The 24,844-nt window shown below is 38.5% G+C and overlaps 3 protein-coding genes across 3 annotated transcripts; 1 reads left to right on the top strand and 2 right to left on the bottom strand.

Moving 5' to 3' along the window:
• Nucleotides 1–1,577: 1,577 nt before the first annotated feature.
• On the bottom strand, nt 1,578–14,432 carry mTor (serine/threonine-protein kinase Tor). The gene is made up of 10 exons (XM_076124189.1): nt 14,082–14,432; nt 13,205–14,002; nt 7,432–10,013; nt 7,127–7,302; nt 6,607–6,892; nt 4,645–6,534; nt 4,254–4,469; nt 3,727–4,092; nt 3,236–3,550; nt 1,578–3,128 (listed from the first exon to the last, which is right to left on the bottom strand). The coding sequence occupies exons 1-10, from the start codon at nt 14,299–14,301 to the stop codon at nt 2,688–2,690; spliced, it is 7,290 nt and encodes a 2,429-aa protein (XP_075980304.1). The 5' UTR covers nt 14,302–14,432; the 3' UTR covers nt 1,578–2,687.
• A 282-nt stretch (nt 14,433–14,714) lies between these two features.
• Arpc2 (Actin-related protein 2/3 complex, subunit 2) lies at nt 14,715–22,601 on the top strand. The gene is made up of 8 exons (XM_076124190.1): nt 14,715–14,935; nt 15,467–15,560; nt 15,828–15,927; nt 18,210–18,396; nt 19,181–19,316; nt 19,928–20,012; nt 20,277–20,484; nt 20,566–22,601. The coding sequence occupies exons 1-8, from the start codon at nt 14,862–14,864 to the stop codon at nt 20,591–20,593; spliced, it is 912 nt and encodes a 303-aa protein (XP_075980305.1). The 5' UTR covers nt 14,715–14,861; the 3' UTR covers nt 20,594–22,601.
• On the bottom strand, nt 22,592–24,665 carry LOC142979334 (uncharacterized). The gene is made up of 4 exons (XM_076124191.1): nt 24,266–24,665; nt 23,853–24,005; nt 23,049–23,141; nt 22,592–22,948 (listed from the first exon to the last, which is right to left on the bottom strand). Exons 1-4 carry the CDS (start codon nt 24,387–24,389, stop codon nt 22,779–22,781), a joined length of 540 nt encoding a protein of 179 aa, XP_075980306.1. The 5' UTR covers nt 24,390–24,665; the 3' UTR covers nt 22,592–22,778.
• Between the last annotated feature and the right edge of the window lie 179 nt (nt 24,666–24,844).

The following is a 24,844-nucleotide window of genomic DNA, read 5'->3' as shown; positions in this document are numbered from 1 at the left end:
TCAGTGACCGCAATACTGTTACAATACCTATTTACTCCACCTATGCCTTTATTTCCTAAGAATAATGAAACATGATTGTGTTTGCCAATAGGTTACGAATGAAATAATTGCAGTTTTGAGCGTTAGGTCATGGCCATACGTAGCTGGTATAGCTAGGTTAATGACACTGAGAAATATCACGGCTTTTTTTTTGTTGAACCTATAATTACCTACCGTGTAACGTGCGTGTAACCTTGTGTCATAATTCTTTATGTCGGCCGAGTGTTTAATTTACCTAAAGGTTTTTTTAATACACTTCACACATATCCGGTCTACAAAGAGAATTTCCTAAAATATAAGAATATCGAATAACATTGATGCAGAAAGGTGTGGCAATAGGTACCTACCTATAGTAATTTTTTAGCCACTTTTTCCATGCTGCTTTAGTTGGTTTATGGTTTTTTATAACATTTGTAAGAATACAGCAGGCACCATTAGCAATTTAAAATGTAAGTCGCATATAATAGTTGATGAGTGTGAATAAGCCTCTATTGAAAATGTAGTTAAGCCCGAAAGCACTTTTACACGACCCGTAAATTGAACCTCGTGATCAGCAGTCGCAAACACTGCACTAGCCAACAAACAAAAGAGACGTTCGTTCATTAATTACGGTAATTTTTATATTGTTCGGCTTCGATATAGTTAGCAGGTACAAAAATAAATTACAACAAGCTGATAGATATTTATTTACCTATACTTTAGATATCGTCCTTGTTATCTTACATAATCGATTATCGTGAATATTGACTGGCAGTCATAAAGATATGACCACCAGTCAATTTATTAACTGGTCCAATATTTTCACGCAACTATGATTACATTATAAATTACTTTTATTGACATATATTATCCTTATTACATTAGATGAATTTTATGTTTAAACCATTAGGCAATAATTAATTACTTATCATTGTCCTTCATTTCAGCTTGAATTCTTCTTTGCAACAAAACGCTACAACTTTGCCGACTGAAGTTCGCAATTAAATAACTTAGCTCTATACATAATCATTCTATATACCGATATTTCTATTGGTTTTACTGGCATACTACCATTTTTTATTGCCATTGATAAACTAGGACAATAAAAACAATCGTAGAAAATCTATAAATTATTGTATGAACGTGTCATGTGATTACAATTAAAGTGACGGCCTTTAGCGTATTTGTATAAGATGCGAGTTGATAATTTTGTGTTGACCCCTCGTAATTTACTCATTGGCCTGGGATACGATTATCTTACATTTGCTTCTGACTGCGACTTTGTCTGCTCGATAAGATCTGTGTTAATCCGTAAATTTCAGTGAAATCCGTCCTGTAGTTTTTTGTGGCGGAGTAACAAACATCCATACATCCATCCTGACAAGATGAAGAAGATTTTACGCTAACGTAGAAGGATCATCATAGCATTTTGTTAGAACGAGTGACACAATGAACGGAACGGTTTACTGTTAATATTTTTTTATCGACTGTGATGTCTTGTAAGGAGTAAGTACTGACAGACGCAAGACATTATTAAATTAAAGTAAAATAAACAACACTTCAATAACAACAAAATGTTTATTTGTGAAAAACAAAGTTAAATCTAGTTTATGACATATTTAACATAGCTTATTTACAACTGGTATGTATTATCCCTTTCATAAGTATAAAACACGATGTTATCACAACAGAGGCACAATTTCGTATTTTCTTAAAAAAGAACATACTACAATACATCTATCTATGTAAGGAGAATAAATCCTCAACTCCAATTGCTGGCTTATTCTCGACATAATCTTATTCGAAATCCATCGAATTATATTGTTACTAATGTGATTCGAAAGCTGGTTTAAAAAATTAAATAGTCTGAAAAATCCAATTAGTTCGATTCTAATTAGAATCATCAATCGTGAGTTTGGAGTTAGAGTTACAAACTCGATCGAATTTCATCGAATTTGAATTCGATTCGGTCGGGAGTAAGTCAGCTCATTTCTATCTATCAAACCTTTCAACTATGACTATAGTCTGTCATTCTGCCCTAGTATGTATGACCGTTTATCTCGTAAATAACTAAAACTAAATGTTCTTATATATAACCCCCCAAGCGTGCCGTAACGTCCAAGCATATTTAGGCAAAACATTAAATCTATGACTAAATGCTGCTGTGCACATAAATATAATGCACTACATTATAAAATGCGTTACAGTTGTTTAACTTACAATAATATTTTATAGACAATAGACATACATGCTCTTTACCAAATCAGTGTTATATTAGGTGCTTTTACAATAAACAATATTGGTGGGTTAAGAGTTACATATTCCTTTACTCAAGTATATAATTAGAATAATAGTATGCAGAATCAATTATATTATTATTAAACTGAGTACAGAGATGAGAAACAAAATTGTATAACATTCAATTATATTAGGCTCGTAGCAAATGACAGTACGTACGTACGGACACGTATACGTACGATATCTGTTTCGGGCTGCCTGCTACAAAGATTTATTACCTAGCTAAGATTACTATCGACAAACTGACACCATATATTTAATGGCAAACGGTACAGGATACTTGGTTGCTAGGCAACAACTCTTATTTCTATCTATATTTCTCTACACGTAGGTATGATGGCATTGACCATAAAATATATCTTTGGATGTGTTTACCAGAACGGACACCAACCAACGTAACACTGGCACAAGTTTTCATTGCTAGTCGCCTGTTGTATGAGCAGATCTACTTGTTTCTGAACCGATACGATCTCATCGATATGAGGGAAGTCGCGGCCGGTGAGTTTGTCTCTCACTCTGTTGACGATGGCTAGAGCGCGTTTGTTGAGATTAGTCTCCGCCGGTTGGTCGAGAGCGTCGTTAAGTCCTATGTGTACTCGGCTGCGGCTCGGCTGTGGCGAGGTGGCGGGGTCCGAGGTGGAGCACACCTCGGCGTCGGCGCGGGAGCGGCGCCCGGCGTCAATGAGCCTCCAGTTCAGTAGCGGGTCGTACACGAACGCCTCCAGTACTGCCATCACGCTGTCCTTGTGCCGGTGCAGCACCTCCATGACTGACTCGCATGTACGCCTATAAGTGCCTTCGATGCCAGTCACCTGTAAATAAATGCTCCGGTTTAATCGCTCTCATATATTTATAGTCACTTTAATTGAACAATCTACAAAAGTAAATCTTCATTACAATACACAAGTTAAGATCTTACCTCCATAGCATTGATAAGCATCCTGGTCAATCTGAAAGGTATTTTCTCAGGGAACTTGTCCCTAGTCACAGCCACTTCGAAGCAGTCACCGAAATCAATATGTAGGAACTTTCCGGTGACTCTGTCGAGCATGATGTTGGAAGGATGTCTGTCGCCGAGGCCGAGGATGTACCCCACCATGCTCATGACGGCGAGCGAGCGCGTGTAGTTCGTGCGACGTTCGAACCAAACCTCCGAGGATGGACTCTTCAACCAGAGTAGTTTGGCTAAATCGTCGCCAGCTGTATGTTCCAAGGCGTGCTCGAAGACTTCCACCTGTAATACAAATATGATATTAAGCTAAAACACACTCGAGCACATATCACGTATACATACAAGTTACGAATACGTGCACGTATCCGTTCGAAAGCTTTAATAATTTCATGATAAGAAAAACCGACTCCGATATTATACACATCGCGTCTTACAATCTTAGATCAAATATTACGCACCTTTTGCATCAACATGAGTTTATCCAAATCAGACGCCATTCTCTGCATGATTCTGTGTTCAATATTCAGCAAGCACTTCCTCTTCTCTCTATAATCCCTTATAAGAGTATGTAGAGTATCACAGTGCGGTACCCAGCCGATAAGACCCGAGTTAGTTGACAGAGGTATGACGGCATATCGTTGGATGGCCAGATCTCGTCGGAAGGTGTCGGGGTCGGCCTGCAACAGTGTGTTGACGAGGCCGAATAGCTGCATTACACGTTCATCTTGACGTAAGTCTTCGTGGCCTTTCAGCAAGAATATGTAGTCTTTGCCGTTGGAACCGCGGATCGAGAGCCGGCGGGGTCGTTGTTTTGAGGTAATAACCTGTGGCAGAAGAATAAAGTGATTGAGAAAATATAGCACTAATAGCTCTTTCTATTACTAATATACATAACAGTTAAGTTTATCATGTTTCCTCCATAAAATTTTGAAGTCAATTTTTCCTCTTTTATGCCCAGTTACTTTTGATCACTTTCGTAACTAACCTGTAAACTGCTCTGTATGTGCGCAATCCTGATGAGATCCTGGTCAGGTACATAGGAGCCGGGTACAGCGAGCTCGAGGTCGCGACAGTGAAGTAGCCGCGGACTCACGTACTGCAGCTCCAGCGACGTGAGCTGCGGCAGCTGGCGGCTGATGCGGCGGAACACGTGGTAGTACAGGTCCCACGCCTGGTTCAGGTCACGGACCAACCCTGACTCCTGGAATAATAGCGATAGGTTAACGTGTACTCTATTGTGTAAACGAGTTTAACAAGTGCCTATGGTTTAGATTTTTGATAGATTGGTTGGAAGTAGTAAATAACTACTTCCAACCAATAACTAAATAATTAATTTAAATATATATAAAAAAATTGCGTTATAGTTATATTGTTACCTTGTATCGATTGCACCACTCCTGCGCTTCATTCAGATCTCTTCCATAAGCCTGGCTGAAGGACACCTCCTTCATAGTCTGCGGCCCTCGCTCCAGCATCGCATGCAACGGCTCCAGTGTTTTAAACATAGCATTTACGTCGTTCTCACTGAAGTAGAGCCTTGATGCCTCTTCCAAAGCCTCATACCATTGTTCATGCCACAATATAGCCACTCGAATCAGTTCCTCAGAAATCATAGCGGCCTGATTAACTAAATTACTCGAGTGCGTACACATAGATTTCAAAATCTGGTTGGCAGCATTCTTCCGTGCTATGAACGATGATTTAGAAGCGACCGTCAATGGATATACGAGTGCTTGAGGGTGAGATTTACCTATGTCTATGAGCAAAGAATGAATCAACTTGCCTACTAAGGCTCTCGGTGTATCAATTCTCGCTATAAGCTGCGGTATTACTTGTAGCCACACATTTATTTCAATAGTTCTGATGCCCTCTACTAAAGCTTCATGCACAGCGGGGTAGTGTCCATAGTCAAACCACAATGTTAACAACCTCAGAGTATCTTGAAGAGAACTGCCGTGAGACAGTTTAATCGATTTGAAAAATCCTTCCACGGCCGGCACGGTATGTTGCTGAATACACTCCGGCGATGGACGCCTCTCCCCTGAACCTCCACTAGTGCTGTTCGTGTCTTGATGTTTGTAAAACAGAACTGTCTCAAAGTTCATGTACGCCCACGCGTGCCAAGCTTTGTACCAATCAGAAGATAACACCGTGGCGGCTTCGTAGTTGCGCAAAATTTCAGGAATGGAGAGCTCATTTATTCCAAGCAGGGACTCGCACCAAGAGCCCAGTTTTAAGTGACAGCGAGCCAGTAGTCGACAATGTTCCGCGTCGCTCGTGTCGTTGGAATCCACATATCTTTGTAACTGATCGTACGCTAGTTGTTTGTCGCCAGCGACCCACAAATGTTTAGCATACGCTAGAGTCAACCGCGGCTCATGAGTGGGCAGTGGCATATCCCGATTTTTGCTCGGGTCTGTTCCCAACAACATAACGAGAGTCTTATGAGCTTGTCGCGGCGCACCACTCTTTCTGCACAAAGACGCGAATTTAAGCCAAGTAGCCATATCTTCCTGCGGTGTCAGAACTAAACTTCTAACTTGCAGGATTCGTCGCCAGTCTTCCACGAGTCTCTGACCACCCTGGAGCCTTGTCCACCAGCCTTGCCTAATGGACTCTCTCCTTTCAACAACAGATTTGTACATTATTACTTCTTCTAATTCCGCTAGTAATTGAGCACTTACTAAAGCACCGTATGCTCTTTGGTAACTTTCGCCGGCCACAGCTGTAAGTTCAGAGTCCAACAAGGAACGCGCTTGATCTATATACATTTTCGACAGACCAAATTCTCCACTATGAATGTTAAGAACTGCTCTGTAGAATGCACCATCTTGTGTATTTTCTGGAAGGAAGCTTACGTATTTAGCCATAGAGTCCCATTCGTTCAAGCCCCAGGCAGCCGCGGCGGCCAGTCTCGCCGCTTTATACTTCTCTTCATCAGACATATTGACCCATTTCTTAGAAACAGTGTTGTACAGTTCTACCCACTCTCCTAACGCTTCAAAACAGCGCAATTCTCCGAGGTAGGCTTCCATATCAGTCGCATCAACAGCTAATTTTTCACCGTACAAATCAAGTGCTTTCTCCCAGTTATGCAACTTCTCATACCATCTAATTTGAACTTTAAGATTGGCGTCGCCGGCCTCACGCTGCACCATAACTCTCTCTAGGAGTCCTTCCGCTGCCTCTTTCTGTTGTAGCTTGTTATTGATATGGATCAACGCCTCTACAACTAGAGACGTCGCTCCATTGCGGAATTCTTCTTCCTGAAACCAGAAACAAACACATCAAATAAGGAAGGACCGAGTATTTATTTTAAGAAAAAAGAATCAATGTACCTTGTAATGTAAGGCTTTGGCGTATGCTCGGCAGTGCATGGCACTCTCTCCTAAAAGATGCGTTGAAATAGGTATAGTGCCGCCTTCACAATGTTCCATGAACTCGGCGAGGTTGAGTACAGTGTGCGCTAGTTCCGGCGCATCGGGGGCAGTCAGAGCTTGTTCTAGCGCGTTGGACAGTTCAGTGCGCGACGTGTTGTCTAACTCAGTCCAACACGACACGAAGGCCGCGTTGAACAAGTCTCGTAAAAGTTGCGAGTAGTTGTGAGCTAATGCCAGACATGCCCTGTAAATAAATAAAATTGATTAGTGCTAATGACAAGTTTGTGTATTGTATTATGGCGTAACTACATGACATTGGTTGACCGCTAATGCTTGCGTCTCATGGGAAGACGTCGGCTTACATATTGACGATTAAATTCGACATAAATTTATATGCATTAGGTAACGTAATATATTATTCCTCCATTGTACAGAAATATTTGTAAATTTAATATCGCGTATAAAAAACTTTACGTACCTAAGAGCTGGGCTATGAGACTCAGTTAACAAGCCGATACTGAATCGTCGGAGCCACTCCAGCCAGTCGTCCTTGGAGACGCGAGAGCTCACCGTCCACGCCAGCTTCAGGTTGTGAGCGTTCACGCACAACTTGCGTATCGACTGCGATGTGTCGCATGCCGTCACTATACGAGCCTGCAAAGTTGTTGAAGCCGAAATTAATACTGCACTAATATAATAAAAACACGTAATATGCCTGAGAATGTCCTAATTAATACTATACGAGTGATGAAATAGTGCAGTAAAATAGAAATATACACTTACCTCCTGATTATTATTTCTTGGTCGACGTCTCGTACTTTGCAGAAACTCGTCCATAGCCAAAGTTTGACTAGATTGCATTCGAGATAACAGTAATTCATAATTCTGGTGCTGAATCTTATGTTTCACTACCACTTTCTGAACTAGAGGTATAAAGTCAGTGAATTTTCTTCCTAACTGAACAATCAAAGCGCACAATGTGTCCATCGCAGTGGGCCGTAAGGCAGGGCACGTGTCCAGGCTCCGTACTAAAGGATGAATTATTCTGGAGACTAGTTCACTATAGTTCAGTGAATCAGACAGATAGTCAACTGTTTCCATTGCCACCTTCGCGACATTTATCGGACAGTCTGATGCATCAAACAACTTCACTATAGATGGTATAACCAAATGCATATAGTCATCTAAATTGTCCTCGAATTTTTGCAGAGCAAACAGCAATTTCTCCGTAACCATCCTATCTTTACTTGCATCATGCGCGAGAACTCTCAGAATCTGAGGCATGAGTTGAGGTAAATACACCTTGAACTCAGATCCTAGTGCCACTGCGATGTATTCCACCAACAGAATCAGGGTCGGTTGGAAAGAGCTGTTGGGAGTCCAGAACTCTTTAATCAAGTCGAATATTTTGTCCAAATAGTTGCGTATGTGTTGTTTCACAATAGCAATGAGTCTAGCTAGTTGCGTAAACAGAAATTCTCTAAAATTATTGTTATCTGTAGCGCGCGCCACGTACAGAAGGCTAGGAGTGACGCGGGATATATACGGCACGCATTTGATTCCCAAAGACTGAAAGATGAAAGTTACTGCTTGGACCACACTCGTGTGATGTTGCTGGAGAGTGGGGTCTCGTAATATTCTCATTAGTGTCGAAATAACTATAGCAGGATAGTATTCATCTAGCACTGGTGACGACATATTAACCAACATTTCACTTGTCGTCATGTCGAAGTTATTTTCCTCGGCCTTACTATCGGCAACCGGCACCAAACTCGAATCTGGCTGTTCACCAATAAGTCCCCTGGTTATTTTATGTTTATAAGGATCTAGAGCTCCGAGTAAACCCAAAACTCGAATTGTCTCGCGCCTGTCTTTAGGTTGTTGCTCTGTCTTCAAGAAATTGAGTAGTACATCCATCAGATTAGGATATTCGGTATACGGAGTAACTACATATCCTGTAGCACTGATCAACTGTCCGAACGCCCATAGCGCCACACTTCTCTTCTCTGTAGCACTCGCATCAGATAACAACTCAAGAAGAATACTGAGTAGTTCAGGCAACCACTTCTTCAGCCCACTGTTATCGCCGTGCACATCAGCTAAATCACCGACGGCTTTCAATACACTGATGACCACTCCAGGATTAGAATCAGATTCTCGTAGTTTCGGCACCAACACATTGAGAATTGTCTCCATATATGGCTTTACGAGTTTTGGAGCATGCAGTATAAGATTATCTAACATCCTTGCTGCTTGTTCTTTGTTTCTACTCATTCCAGAATGTTCGAGCTCTGTTAGGAACTGTATCAAGGTCTTCCGAAGTCCAGGCATAACATAGGCAGGATTAACGACACTAAGTCGACCAACAGTGCATATAGCTAGTTCTCGAATAGCCAAATGTTCATCATTCATCGCCATAAAAACGAAACTTAAGTTTTCAATTTGAGCCAAGTGTATGTCAAATATATTGTTCAATGATTCCAAAACCCAATAACGAACTTCATAGTCAGGGTCAGTGACTGTCACAACTAACAGTTTCCCTATTACTTCTGCTGTCAAAAGGGTCAAAGTTCTTGATGGCGTTTTCGCGGTTCTGGCAGTTGCGTCGGCTAGAAGCTTTGCCGCAGTTTTAACAGCTTCCAATCTAATCTCCTGTTGGTCACTTTGTAAAAAGTGGTCTGCACATCGCCTTACAAATGTAAGCAAACTGTGTTGGCCTTCAAAGTTAAATGTTCCCAATGTTCTTAGAGCTAACACAATGCTGGCTGTATCTTGAGGCTCTATGACTAAACTCATACTACTCATTTGCTGTTCTAAGCTTCTTGGAACTCCAGGATGCAAAAATGGCTTATTTCTAAGCACTAGAGAAAGCATATTTAGAAGACCTTCAGATATCTCAGCTCTTAGAGAGGGAAGGTAGAAGCTTAATTCTCTTAGGCAAATAGTCAAAGATGCACTAAGGCCAGTAGCAAACATGGCATCTAATATTTCTTTGATATCTGCAACAACTAGATCTTTAACAGAACTGCTGAGAAGAGTGATGCAAGCAAAAATGGAAGAATCTATCCAAACTCTTTTTTTAGTTTGAGTATCTCTGACAGGCAGAGCTTGTTTGATAACATCCATAATGCTGGGGACATAATTTTTGATGTCATATTCAATGGCAGCGGCCATGAGCCCCAGTGTAGTAAATGCCATGTTCCTATCTTTCTCTCTGCTTCTCAGACTGGAGAGTAAATAGTTCATTGTAGAAGTCAGGTATTTCTTCAGGAAAAAGTCTTTGTTGAAGGCAGCTAGTCTTGGAATTATTATAAGTAGTATCTGTGGGATCCCTTGAGCTTTGAGAATTCTTTGAGACATTACATCTGAAAAGAAATTTTAATTGATATCAAAATGCAGTGAAAACAGCATGGTATACAATTATCAGAATAAAGTAAACAAAATATCAAACAACCTTGCCCTCATGTCATAACAAAGTCTTTTAAATGGTTGTATGTTTTCCTTATCAATTAACTGATAACATAATTAGTGGATATGGTTATTTCTAATTGGACAAGAATGTGCATCAGTACACTAGTTGTGGAGGATTACTATTCTTCAATAAGAACACCGGTTGCGAAGTAATATATTTACTTTATTTTCTTCAAATCTTCAATGTGGACTGTATTATAAACTATTTACTATACACTGTTCATATACTTTACTATGTACGGTTTATTCACTATGTACGGTTTATTCACTATGTACTTTTCTTTTTTCTCCGATGTGATCTTCATTCGATGAGTTTAAAACTTAAACTATACAATAATATTCGCTATGTTCGCTATTCACTATGTTCGTACAATGTTCTTTCTTCCGAGTGATCTGATCACCATGAGTTTAATTCGTAAACTTTACAATAATATTCTACACTATGTTCACTATGTTCATACTATTCAATGTTCTTTCTTCCGAGTGATGTGATCACCATGAGTTTAATTCGTAAACTAACGTTACGCAGCGCGCGTCCCTATTTATATTCATAAACATTGTTTCTACACTAATCTAGAATCTAACCGAATGATCAAGCGCTCCGTGCCGCGCCGCGCGAGGTTCGAGAACGCCGCCGTCTCGCTCGCGCGTACGCGACTCGCCTATATGTCCTTCTCGTTCCATCTATTCGGGAACAGTCGGTGCGCTTGATCGAAGGATCGCCGCCGCTTACATTGTTCGCGATTGTTCTTTCGTATTATTCTTTACGACTAGAATTTTCTAATAATAATAATACACTTATTTCTACTAATTTCTACAATGTTCTACATGCGTCAATGAAAACGTTGTATTTTATGTCTAAATATGATTCCATCGTGCACATTTCTCCCGCCGTCGCAACTCGCGATTAATTTGGCAGCACGATGGCTCCTCTGTTCGGTCGTCACTGGATGTGCGTTGTCCGTGGCGATGTCCATGTCCATGTTCGTCGGCTGTAGATATTCCCGATGTGCGCTGCTCCCGCCGGTGTTGGAGTGCAGGCTGGTGGCTATAAATCCAGTGCTGCCGTTGTTGCTCGCTCAACACCGGCTTTTCTCCACCTTTCATCTCTTCACGTTTTCTCCAGGCAGGGTCACTGTGCGACCTTCCCCTTGTACGTTTCCATGCTGCAGCCACGACGTGTTTACTGTTCCCACACGGGTCATTGAACTGCAGCAATTGTCCTGTGGCGCGGTTAGTGTGCCACTTGTTCGGTGTGGTCTGATCTTCGACCATTTTCATTTTCCATTTTTCAGCGGGAGCTTCACGATCGCGCAAAAAACATGTCTTTACCATTTCCATAGTCGGCGTTATCTCGGCAGGTTTCGATAACGCTAGCTGCACTTTCCCAATGTTCTTCCTATGGTGCAACAGCCGATGGTGAGACATGTTGCAGCCATCTTCGCCGCAAGCTTTCGCTCGACACTTTTCACGTCTATGCGTGCTAAGCAGGCAGCGGAAACACAATCTACACTTTTTCGCTATGTCCCATCGTTCATTCACACTCGCGATACGAAATTTACTACAATCGTCCAGTCTATGTTCATTCATACATACGTGGCACTGTGGTTTCTTATCCATCGCCACATAAATTTGCTCGTACCGCGGCGTATTTTCTTTCTTGGGCGCAAGTACTTCGTCCTCCTCGGAAGTACTCTGTTCTCGCCAGATAATATCCTTTTCCTTGGTGGCCTTGTTCCTGTCCGGCCATTCCTTCACTCGGCTGAGTGCATTCTCCTCATCCTCATCTGACGATGAAGCAGAATCTTCTTCCTCGTCCTCGATCTCGGCGCGAAGACGCTTTAACTTTAACTCGGCGAGGGCGAGCTTCAGCGCGGCGACTTCCTCTTCGGCCGCAAGAATTTCTATTCTTCGTATTTTTGACACACGCGACGTCCTACGTGACCTCGCACCTTCCGCTGTCATCGCAGGCACAGCTGTAGTGGCGGTCGTAGTCGCGGTCGCTGACCCCAGCGCGATCGCGGTCGTTGACACCATCGAAGTGGCGGGCTCCAACATTGTCGCGGTGTTCAACATCTCTGTGGCTGACGTGAGGGCAGTAGTAGTCTCCGACGTCGCCAACTGTTCGATTATTCTTCCTTTAAGACTTCGCGTAACCGGCATCCTTTGTTCTTGCACTGTTCCAATCCGGCTCGAAGGACCAGCAATGTGGAGGACTACTATTCTTCCAATAAGAACACCGGTTGACGAAGTAATATATTTACTTTATTTTCTTCAAATCTTCAATGTGGACTGTATTATAAACTATTTACTATACACTGTTCATATACTTTACTATGTACGGTTTATTCACTATGTACGGTTTATTCACTATGTACTTTTCTTTTTTCTCCGATGTGATCTTCATTCGATGAGTTTAAAACTTAAACTATACAATAATATTCGCTATGTTCGCTATTCACTATGTTCGTACAATGTTCTTTCTTCCGAGTGATCTGATCACCATGAGTTTAATTCGTAAACTTTACAATAATATTCTACACTATGTTCACTATGTTCATACTATTCAATGTTCTTTCTTCCGAGTGATGTGATCACCATGAGTTTAATTCGTAAACTAACGTTACGCAGCGCGCGTCCCTATTTATATTCATAAACATTGTTTCTACACTAATCTAGAATCTAACCGAATGATCAAGCGCTCCGTGCCGCGCCGCGCGAGGTTCGAGAACGCCGCCGTCTCGCTCGCGCGTACGCGACTCGCCTATATGTCCTTCTCGTTCCATCTATTCGGGAACAGTCGGTGCGCTTGATCGAAGGATCGCCGCCGCTTACATTGTTCGCGATTGTTCTTTCGTATTATTCTTTACGACTAGAATTTTCTAATAATAATAATACACTTATTTCTACTAATTTCTACAATGTTCTACATGCGTCAATGAAAACGTTGTATTTTATGTCTAAATATGATTCCATCGTGCACACTAGTATAAATAATTATTTTATACAAGACCATTGTTATATTTCCTCTTTTTGTTTAAAAATGAATGTTATTGTAAAATAATTAAATTTTCAAGTTATTTACCTTTGCATATTTTTTCAAACTTCTCGGATAGCAATTTACGACAAACTTCAGATTCATATATAGGAACTGGGTATGTAACATTTTCAGTCTTAAAACCATCACAAAGGTATCCCCTTTTAACTGATGGACTATGCAGTTTAGTACTTATGAAAATAATATCATCAGACACTGTGATATCTTTCTGAGTATTTAAACTTTGCATTAGATAGCTATATTTCTTTTCCCACACTGCATTGGAACATCTAAGTAGTTCATTTAAAATTAGTAGTCCTCCATGGACCCTATCCTCTTTAGTCATTCCTTTTTCTTTCAGTGGAACTTCTTCAAAGGACAACATGGCTTCTTCATAGCACTGCATGTACCACTGAGGCTTAGCAGTTGATTGTTTGGCTGTTTCCCTCTGTGCTGTGACAACTAGACCTGCTCGGAGTGCCTTTGCTGCTGCTTCACGAATCTGTTGCTTGGGGTCCTTGAGAGCTACTAGTATATGGTCAAAGAATCCTGATACTTGTTGATAGAAGTATGTAGGCATAGCTATGGCCAGTTCTTTAAGCAATAACACTGCTGAATGACGTCTTCCTTCATTGCGTTCTTCAGAGAGCCACTCAAAGGCTCTCTTGACTTCAAATTCTACATATTCAGCACGTTTGACGCCAGATACAGTAGCCAGCCGACCTACAGTTTTAGCAGCTAGTTCCATCACACCGACATCGGAAGAAGGTAGTAGATTGCGTAAATAGTTAGCAAATCTGGTGATTCGCGTTTTGGTTGTATCACAATCACCGCCGATAAGACAAACTAAAAAATAATTATTAATTATTTATCTAACTATACATTCCAAGAAACATGATAGCAGTCAAGGTGGAGTGTTACCTACCTATAGCTAAAACTCCACCTTTCTTTTCATGGACATCGTTACTAGAAACCATCTCAAATATTTGATGATTGAACTCATCGAGGAACTGTGTAAGTTCCTCTTGAGGGACTTCTCGTAACTCCGTCTTCGCATAATGGTAAAGTTCGCGAGCAGTCTTGATTTGTACGTCCACAACCCGGGACTTCAGCCCCGCTACGAATCCTCCGACTTGGTTAGACATCTTTTCTGATTTATTTCATTGCGCACATATGATAAAGACGCGTAAGTTATCACGCGTATTATTTTTACAAGATATAAATAAACAAAGTGTGCAAAATACTCCACACCGCTCGGAAACGGATCAGAGACAATGTATTTTTTTTTTTCACATTGTTATTGTCACTCAATAGTGATGCTCTTTTAGTATGTTCCGGTTTATACACAGTTCAATTAATAATGAATTTCATTTCATTTGAAACTCGATCATCATTTTGTTGCTTTGTAAAGTAATTGTAATATGTCCATTGATATTTTTTGTAATTATCTTGACCATGCCAAAACATTATAAAACTATGATTTAGTATTGTTTCTAAAGTGTGTTCTAGGGTTTACAAAGTAAATTATACTCTATGGTTACATGGCCGATATTTCATTCATTTAGAGCTTCCTTTTCTTTCTGTCGTTTATGGATATCTATGTTGTACGGGCGGTCATCGTTGAAGATTTCCGTATAAATTATTAAATGAAGGTGCTATAAGCGTTGATTTTATGAAAAAGCTGTAGGTTATAAATTGTTAAATAATGATCTTACTCGAGATCAATAATAGAATTATAGAAGATACGTTAACAGTTAAATATAAAAATGCACTGGCGCGGTGAGTACGTTACGCTTAGAAAGTGTTCTGTTTTTTCATAATTGTGATGTGTTAAACGAGCATAAACTTCATATCGGAGAGTTTCACGGTACGTTTGCTCCTGTGGAAGAATCTCTGAGGGGGGTTGGATCCTGGTATAACCCCTTTTCAGAAGTAACTTGACAAGTGTCAAATTCCTGGGGTGGGCCCACGTTGGCCGCCGCATCATGCAGATTCATGTAAATGTATAGAAACAGTCCACATAGTAATATAAATGGTATTATGTCATGTAGTGGGTATGACGCGATAGTGCCTATCTCAGCATGGATGACTCATATCAATTGTTTATTGGTGTCTACTTGTGTGCGTGAGGAAACGTCCCATAATGTTTTTGGATTCCACTGGTGGTAAACAATGTAATGAATCTGATATCCACTTGATATAGTAAAAGAATTGATGACAACTAGTGCAATGACACTCACTCAGGATGTGAGTAATTTGAGTGTTGATTTATCATGCCACAACAATTTATATGTGCTGTGTTGTTTTCAGCTTAAAGCCTGAGTCAATAGATGTCCAAGTTGCAGATTTTGATGGAGTACTCTTTCATATATCCAATTTGAATGGAGATAAAACCAAAGTTAGGGTATGTACAAGATTATACACATCTATTAACTTTCTAAACTAACTTCTTATTAATGAGATGAGAGTTAAAATCTATCTGAAATCTTTTATTGAATAAGATAAAACTCCACCCACAACAGATATGACCTATTTAACCTGTAGGTATTAGTGTAAAACATATATTGAAAGTCACCTTAACAAAAATACACTAGATTGGATGGCTATTATTACGAAAAACTTGATACAAATAATAATTTGCAGAGATATAACAAGATGTATTTGTTTGTAGGTTAGTATATCATTGAAGTTCTACAAGCAGTTAGAGGAACATGGTGCTGATGAACTGCTCAAAAGAGTTTATGGACCACTCCTCACAACTGCAGAGTCAGGTAAGATGTAATATTTATTTAAATGCTTTCTATATGTTATTTATTGTCTTCCTGATTAGCCGAAACTTATCTGGAAGCAGTGAAATTAACCACAATACTAGATTTATAATCTCTAATAGACAAAATACGAAATAACTGCATTTAATGGTGAATTCTGAAAAAATCTTATGCACAATTTGTTTGTGTAAAATACCTACTCATAGCTTATTATTCTGACCAGATTTTTGCATTAAATCAATTTAAATATCCTTTGTATATAATTTTGAACATGTTTTGTATTTACAGTTCTTACTTAGTACTAAAGTAATATGATAGAATCTAAGCAATGCACACTATTTCCGATCTACTGCACAAAAAGTACTGTTGAAGTGTTGCATAAAAATGAAAGCGAGCATGTGAAGCCTGTTTTTATTCATTGCATAATTAACTGTGTTCATTGGAGCAGGCATTGTTGACTGGCATACTGTATTCATTTATAAATAACTATGGAATTAATATACTTATTGTTTTCCTTGAAATAATACAGGTTATTATGGTTTCCTTAAAATTGTATTTGCAGGTTTTTGTAGAACTTCCTTGTATTGTTATTGTAACAGGAATATGTATCTTTCAAATACATATGAAGCTACATATATATTTAAATTAATTGTATTAACATGCTACATAATGTTTTACAACTGCAAATGATATTAATATGTTACAGTGTAGTTTAGCAATAATTGTCAATGAATCATTGATAAAAATATTTTTATTTATTTTATCTTACATGCTACACAAATGCATTAGTCATTACTCCACCCTAAACTGTTGTGTTAAGGGCCATTTTTTCTATTCACATTATTATCTTTCTAAACAAATGTTTTAATTTTTTTATTGATAAGTACAGGAAATTTGTCACTTAGTTGTTTTGTTAAAGCAATTAATTTAATTGCAGATAAATAGATTTGCTGTCTATGTTAGTGTATTAGTATCTTATTAAATTTGAACTTAATATACTAATATATCTGTGTCTAGGTCAGTGTGTAATGCAATGATCTCATTGAAGTGTCTATCTAAGGCAATAACTGCTTAGTACTTAGATTGAATTGATGACCCCAATGACATTGCAAATAAGAGCTAAGAATGCAAGTTTATCACGATTTTATTCCAGTCTCATGTTGCAGCAATAATATAAATGTTATTTTAAAACACTCCCAACACAAAAACATTGTATTTAAAGTATATTTGATAAGATTGAAGTGGGTTCGAAGCACGAAAGTGATAAGATATCAGGCATTAATTTGAAACATCGCTGTTTATCTTATTGAAGTATTTTATGTAGCTTATTATTATATATTTATAGCACTTGTGAAAATAAATTCTAACATGTAATTCCTTTTCAACTTCAAGCTATAGAATTGTTAACATTTTCATGTGATTTTTTAAACATATTCAGCCACTAGTCATTCTACTTGATATGACTCATACAGTAGTCGCCAGAATATGTCCAGGAGTCATTGTATTACAAAGTGGATATTTCTATATTAAATATCAATCGCTTATTAACGCCTATCGTCTAACTTCGACCTAGCACTTTGAACTTTTGTATTGATTACTCATAAAGTGGCACACCTATGTTGGAATTAATTATAACTTGTCTCCTAGGAATAAAAAACTGCTTACTACGACCACTCGTAGCGAGAATGACGTATTATTGTATATTTGAAATCGTTTGTTTGATATTTGGCACTGCCATGTTATTTACGTAATACTACTTGCTCATTAACTTTACGGTATAAGCAATTTTGTTAAAAAAATCTATAGGGCTTATCTTTATCAGCCTATTAGAAAGATATGCTAGACTCTTTACACGCAGCCTCACACGACTATATGATCTATACGCAAGGCAAACAATATTTTAAGTACTATGATGGAGCTCGTTGCAGATCTAGGCTAATGAGTTTGACAAATATGTCTATACATTTAAGATTAGAAAGGTGCGCGCACTTGGGAGCGGTCCTATAAATCTTAAAGCCATATTTTTACGTTACTTGTCGTTCTTAGGTTTACGTTACACTGAGCTGTTGAGCTTATAAATAGACGAAGATAATGCTGTATGCTTGCTTTGTAATTGGATTTAAAATTTCCTATATTTATGTTAGGCGTGATTTTTCCTAGGTGTTTGTAAATAACATCGAAAGTTAGATATAGACTGATGTAGATTTTCATTAACTCAGTATTTTTTTTAGGTATCTTTATTAGATAGACTAATAATTAATCAATTGTTTAACATAATTCGGCAGGTTACAACATCTCGTTGCTGCTGGACTTGGAGAATATTCCAGACGACTGGGAGGATGTGGTGAAGAAGGTGGGACTACTGAAGAGGAACTGCTTCGCGTCCGTGTTCGAGCGGTACTTCCGACTGCAGGAGGACGGTGACGTCAGCCACAAGCGTGCCGTCATCAACTACAGGCAGGATGAGACGCTGTTAGTATCACACTGTATATTGTTAAATGAATTATCTAATATGCAATAACTAGTACAGTAGTAGACAAACTGGTAAAAAATTGTAGTTGTTCATCAAATTTCATTCTCTATTCATTGAATTTGGTAAGATTAGTATGGCTTGTAGAACATCGGAGCACCCAATAGTTAGCTCTTCCTGCAATGATGGTCTATAGATATACTTGCATAAATATGAATACACATTTGAATACAACATTTGACAAACATAGAGGAAGTTGTAAAGGAAAAAGCGATAAACAAGACTCGCTATCCTCACTGAAGTTTCTATATATAGTTTGACAGGAAATCACTGTCTATCGAGTTAATCACGTCCTTTCCAAAATAGAATAAATTATCGTACGAAAACAGCGCTAAAAGACGTGTCAGGGCATTTCCGACCCTCTTTCCTATTCCCTACTATCTTCCTCATATAATAATAATAAGTTCAATCATATTGAACGAAAAATGTCCAACAATACGTACTACTATAACATTCAGTAAGGTCAGCCGTCTAAGTCAATTATCCTGTTTAAACAGAGTAGCTTCGAGTATAACCGGCCCCTATCAATACTTTAGTAGCGTAGGATAAACGCTCGTATAATTAGACACGGTTGTTTGTTTATTTGTTGTTCGTAGAAATAGCTTTGATCATTAAAAGTGGGTGTGCACATATAAAACTATAATAGATAGAACATTGTTGGCTATGTTCATACTTTCATATTTATAAAAATAGCATAGTTAAAAAACGGTGTGTTTTATGTTGTAGATACGTGGAGGCGCAAGAGGACCGCGTGACGGTGGTGTTCTCGACGGTGTTCCGGCACGAGGACGACATGGTCATCGGCAAGGTGTTCATGCAGGAGCTCAAGGAGGGCCGGAGAGCTGCTCACACCGCGCCACAGGTCTGTATACATCATTTTAACGCCAGACTTGACTATTAGCCTTACTTCAATTGTTACGCATCTTATCAAATCGAGCATTTCTAAATTCTACACATGCCGATTACCTTGATCAAAAACATAATATAATTCGCCTGAGTCGTAAGTAAACAAGGTTGATGTGAGTATTGACAAAAAAAAATATTGATAATATAACAAATAAATATTTGACCTATTCAGTTATCCAGTCAATGAACTCTACAACGATTAATAGATAAGCCAATCATTACTACTAATTCATACAATGACGTGTTAATCTAAATTAGCTATGTGTGCTGCACACATAGCGTGAAATAGTATCCGCCGAACGAATGTTTATATAGTTACGGTGCTACAGGAAATACGATTTTATGGTGAACTTTATCAGGCACTACGCCGAAATAGACAATCGAAAATGCAAAAAACTACAGTATCTATCTATCTATCTACCTGCCATCTGCTTATTTGCCCCATAAATAGGTAATTTAATTTGAATCTATTTCCACAAACTAAATCTCTTGTATATCGTTGTAATCTTGAAACTATAAACTGTTAATGGCTTGATAATATTGTGATCATATTGTTGTTTTTTACAGGTTTTGTTTTCACACAAGGAGCCACCACTAGAACTTATGAACACTGATGCGAGAGTAGGCGACAATATCAGTTATGTTACGTTTGGTAAGTCTTGTTTTTTTTGTATTATAGAATAAGACGTTCTTACTGTCTAATCAACGTCCTAATAAAATTATCTATGTCACCCATTAGTAACCGTTACCCCATCGAGATTTAGAACTATATTTCGTCCGTAGTTATATAAAAGATTTTGGAGGTCTCGTTGCAAACGGATAAGTAATTTTAGTAGGTAATTATTTCATTTAGAAATGAGTGTATGGTCGTGAACATGTAACTCAGACATTGAGCAGTACGTGTGTGGTGTTGCAGTGTTGTTCCCGCGGCACACGTGCTCGGCGGCGCGCGACAACACGATCGACCTGCTGCACATGTTCCGCGACTACCTGCACTACCACATCAAGTGCTCCAAGGTGTACGTGCACTCGCGCATGCGCGCCAAGGCCGGGGACCTGCTCAAGGTGCTCAACCGCGCGCGCCCGCAGAACACCTCCCGCCCCACCGAGCGCAAGACTATCACGTACGTACACATCCACACGCCTCGATCTCTAAATTAGTTATTTTCAATATTAACTTAAATATTTTGTCATTGTCGATACAGGGGAAGAACGTTTGTGAGGCGAGATTGAGTGTTACGTGCCGGCGGAACGTAGGCGCCGAGCTTCATTGTTACGAGCTACCTGTAACGCCGCCACTCCGGTAACATCTCCACAGACGACGACTAACCCTCCACACGAATAGATTAAGGGAGAGCAATAAACATAGTTACTAAACCACCCGCAGAGCAGTTGCGAACATTGTATCCGATCACGCAGTGGATCACACGGTACTCAGAGATATTATTTGAGTGGACGCGTTATCCACCACGAAACACAATGTGCGTATTTCACGATCATTTATTTATTACAACACACCAAATTTGTGTTCCATTCAATCGTCACAAAGTACTTATCCTTTAAATCATCTGCGACGCCATCTCTTAACATAAAAATTGCCAAATAGTCACAGTTATGCTCAATGTTTCGTGTGCCGGACGTTTTTATATTAGCAGAAAGAAATGTGCACATTGTATATTTTATCATAAATATTTATTGTCAACTCTTCAAGCATAGTGTTAAAGTCAATAAATAATGTTGCCGTAGTACTTGTTGATAACAAAAAAATATGCTTTATTATAACGAGAGTTCTATTTATAGCGGTGGCACTGCGACATTCAAAACTTGGGTTCCTAAAATGTTTAGTATACACCCTCATACAATGTTACACGTTAGTTAAACGTAGTGTCCATCGAGAGCGAACTTTTCTTGTAGCTTACGTAATTTTGTTGTAAGTTATGCAATTACCAATCCTCATGTAGGGTAAAGTGTATTATAAAATCTAGCCTATACTTACTGTTTCGGAAGCAAACTTGTAAAAATGTATATCACTGAAATATCGAGACAGGTATCATGCACAAAACTCGTACGAATTATATTCAATTATTAATTTTACGCCGCCCCTCTATTTAGTTAATAACGCTACGCAATATATACGAACAATAATTTTATTAAGAGTTTCACCCTTACGTTTTAGGTAGGTCCGATTCAATTATAATGTAAGTGAAAGTGTATAGTATTTCTCAATAGATTCTTCCATAGTCAAGGAGAACTCGATGAATAAATCATAATGGCCTTATTTATGATGGTTGAGTTTAGTTTGCTCTGTTTATGGAGCCGTCGGGTCTTCGGTTCGATAGAGTCGCTAGTTTAGAACACGATACGCTATGTATCTAACGTTTAAGTGCAATTCGATTGATTCTTCACCACATTCTTTGATTCCAAAATGCGTTTTTAGTTTTAGGCAGAGAATAAAACTCTATAAAATATATTCTAGCAAAAATTTATTTCTCGTTTTCAAAGTATTTTAAATGTAGTTAGTTTCGTCCTGTAGCTAAACACTTCTCATTCGACGCAAGTACCTCTTGTGATCGTAGCACATTGCACCAACAAACAATGAATTGCTCAAATAATCGCAAACACCAAGGAGCTAAAGTATCTGAAGATTAGAGCGAACCGACATAAATGTTTGAAGTCAGCGCGTACTATATATGATGGTAATACGGAGTAGATGCGACGTCTAGTGTATAAGATACAGTAATACCTGTGTTTGGATGAGATTGTGCTAAAAGTTATATTGAGTCATGGACTGAGAGGTTAGGCTATCTAAAGTGTGTCGAGTCAATGGGTTTACAATAAAAATTTAATATAATTCCCTAAGTCAAATAAATGAAGAGTAGTGACATTAAGCCTGAATTGAACATGACAGGTAATCAAAGTAACATTATATGGGATAAGATGGAACGTAATACAAGTATGTAGAACGATTTAACTATTTAATGAAAAACTTAGCTAACTTGAATTTATGTAATTTTAATTTGCAAGATGTATTATTTATGTATTATAAAGTGTAAGTTAAATGTTGCTTTAAAGTTATTGCTTACATTGGACCATTGTTTTTACTGTCAGTTTTAATGCGAGATTATGTAAACAGCGCAGAATACCGAAGTTATTTGTGAATATGTAATTATTCTTGTGATTTAAAATCCGTTTATACTGTATTTTTTATTTTCTAGATTAAAGAAAACTTACTGCATTTTAATATATTTTTTATTTATACAACATACAAACTTCTAAATATCTGCTTCTTATACCATATTTGTACTAAACTACAACATCAATAAATAATATTTTTCACCGAAATGTTACTAAAATAAACATACATGATAATTCATAAGTACCTACTTTATGCTACAAGCCTTGAACACCAACATCGGCTTTAAAATTCCATTTTGTTTGCTGAGGATGGCGTCGGGGAGGTGGGTGACTTCGGTTGGCTTAGTTTCGATAGCGTGGCCACTTTGGACGCAAACTTGACGAAGCTCAGGCCTGATGCTTGGGGCTCTGACTTCTGACCACTCTCAGGTTGGAACGAAGCATCAAGTGAACCTGCAAGAATAAATGATAGTGACATCAATTTAAAAAACTGGATTGTTTTTCTGTTAGTTAATTTACTATGGAATTTCTGTTTATAATATCATCATCTTACTCTGTTGCGGCGACACGATAGAGCTGGGTTGCGATCCTTGTTGATTTTCGCCCTCCATTTCGTGATTTGTCTTCTCGTGAAGTAGATCTAATGCTGGAAGAAAGAATAATGATACATTATAAGGTGTACGGTGTTTACTATCTTATCTCAAGATTCAAAAGTAAATAAATGAAGATGTTGTTTGATAATGAATTAATCTGTCTCATAAGAACACGATTACATGGATGCACCTGAATATTGTGGTCTTGTGACATTAGCAGATAGAAATCAAGTATAGCACACGCCAAATAAGTAAGTGTGAATGAATGTAGCCAGAATAACGTTTTCCAATTCCGTATTTATTATTTTTTGTTAACTAATTGGACAAAGGCGAAACCCAGGAGGTGTAATGAGGAGCGACGGGTGAAAGTTAGGTATAGTAGTCTCCAAACCACTTAGAGACAAGAAAGGTGTTCTAATCGGAAGATCGTAGCGCATTAGCCCTCATCATTGCGCCCTGCAATTCTTTACAAGCTGATCTAAAAATCGATTATTATGATGCTGCAAAATTGTTCAAGTTGTTTGGCAGCCTCTATCATATTGTAAGTATTTAAGTACCGCTTTTTATCTCTCATCTTATGACATTCTGTGTGAATACGACTTTATAAAACATACAACGGAAATTAAATAAAAACTCGGAAGATAATTTTAAAACATTATTCACGCGGAAGGTATGTATTTAAGGCTAAGAGAGCGAACTTCTAAAGACTTCTTTTCATTGCTCATTGGGTTCAAAAAGTAAAATTAGCTCTGTTTTTTACTAACCATCTTTCAAAGACATTGCATCCATTTTAGCATCTTGTATGGTCTCCAATTCCGCCCGGAATTTTGTAGTGATCTTCCGTCTCTGGTAGTCTGCCTCAATTTGTTGCTTTGTGCGCGGAATACGAAATCTAAAGCAGCAACACACCATAACAACTGCAAAACACCAATGTGTTGTAAGTTATTTAGGCTCTTGCGTTAAAATATTAGGACAACGCACACACAGTCATCTGAATCAAAATTAAGAAGAGCTTGCACTCTAGTAACCAAACAACTAATATTATTTATGTATGTTATATCAGGTATAAAGGTATTAATTGATATTAATTATTTACATAAATGTTTGGAAATCCTAGTGTTTAAATAAAAATGACGATGTACCTAAGTAAGTACTTGACTGTTGGATAGGTACTTACTTAGAGCGGTAATACCAGCCAAACAAAGTAATGTAATTTGCCAAACTCTGAGGCCACCAGTCACGGTGCTCTCGAGCCACAGAGGCTCTTCAGAATTTTTTATAGCGTCCATTAGAGGGTCCATGGTTTTTTTTTATTCGTGAATGCGGCGCGCTCAAATTAAAAACCAGTTTCTGAACACGTCCGACAATAGTTCGGGGGCAGCTAAAACTACCTAATTGTTTCAATTCCATTCTAAGGAGTGGTTGCATGCCACACCTCTAAAAATATCGCCCTTCGGCACTCCCTTGCCATTATAGGTGCCACTGCCAACTCAGCGATTAATTGCTTTATGTCATTTTTATTAGCAAGACATACAAATATTGGAACATTGACGACATTCTAAAATATAACAAATGAAATCAGTTACTGATAATGTATCTAAAGAAAATCTTAAGTATTTCAAATCACGCGCGTTTATTTAACGTTTTAGGACCGAGGGTGGACAATAATGTTGCTAGTGCTAATAAGCGTTATTTATACAATAAAAAGTATTTATTATACATAGTGAAACAAATACAAAAATAAATGTTTTTTTTT

Source organism: Anticarsia gemmatalis, chromosome 16, assembly GCF_050436995.1.
Source record: "Anticarsia gemmatalis isolate Benzon Research Colony breed Stoneville strain chromosome 16, ilAntGemm2 primary, whole genome shotgun sequence".
Taxonomy (NCBI): domain Eukaryota; kingdom Metazoa; phylum Arthropoda; class Insecta; order Lepidoptera; family Erebidae; genus Anticarsia; species Anticarsia gemmatalis.
The sequence above is the reverse complement of the archived record's forward strand: the minus strand, read 5'-3'. Positions and strand labels throughout refer to the sequence as shown.

Coding starts and splice junctions, on each gene's coding strand:
- LOC142979334 (XM_076124191.1), bottom strand. CDS start 24,389: ATGGACCCTCTAATGGACGCTATAAAAAATTCTGAAGAGCCTCTGTGG. Junction 23,142..23,852: donor TGCAATGTCTTTGAAAGATG/GTTAGTAAAAAA, acceptor TCTTTCTTCCAG/CATTAGATCTACTTCACGAG. Junction 22,949..23,048: donor TATCGTGTCGCCGCAACAGA/GTAAGATGATGA, acceptor TTATTCTTGCAG/GTTCACTTGATGCTTCGTTC.
- mTor (XM_076124189.1), bottom strand. CDS start 14,301: ATGTCTAACCAAGTCGGAGGATTCGTAGCGGGGCTGAAGTCCCGGGTT. Junction 6,893..7,126: donor TCTCATAGCCCAGCTCTTAG/GTACGTAAAGTT, acceptor ATTTATTTACAG/GGCATGTCTGGCATTAGCTC. Junction 4,093..4,253: donor ACATACAGAGCAGTTTACAG/GTTAGTTACGAA, acceptor CTTCTGCCACAG/GTTATTACCTCAAAACAACG.
- Arpc2 (XM_076124190.1), top strand. CDS start 14,862: ATGATCTTACTCGAGATCAATAATAGAATTATAGAAGATACGTTAACA. Junction 14,936..15,466: donor TATAAAAATGCACTGGCGCG/GTGAGTACGTTA, acceptor TGTTGTTTTCAG/CTTAAAGCCTGAGTCAATAG. Junction 18,397..19,180: donor TACAGGCAGGATGAGACGCT/GTTAGTATCACA, acceptor TTTATGTTGTAG/ATACGTGGAGGCGCAAGAGG.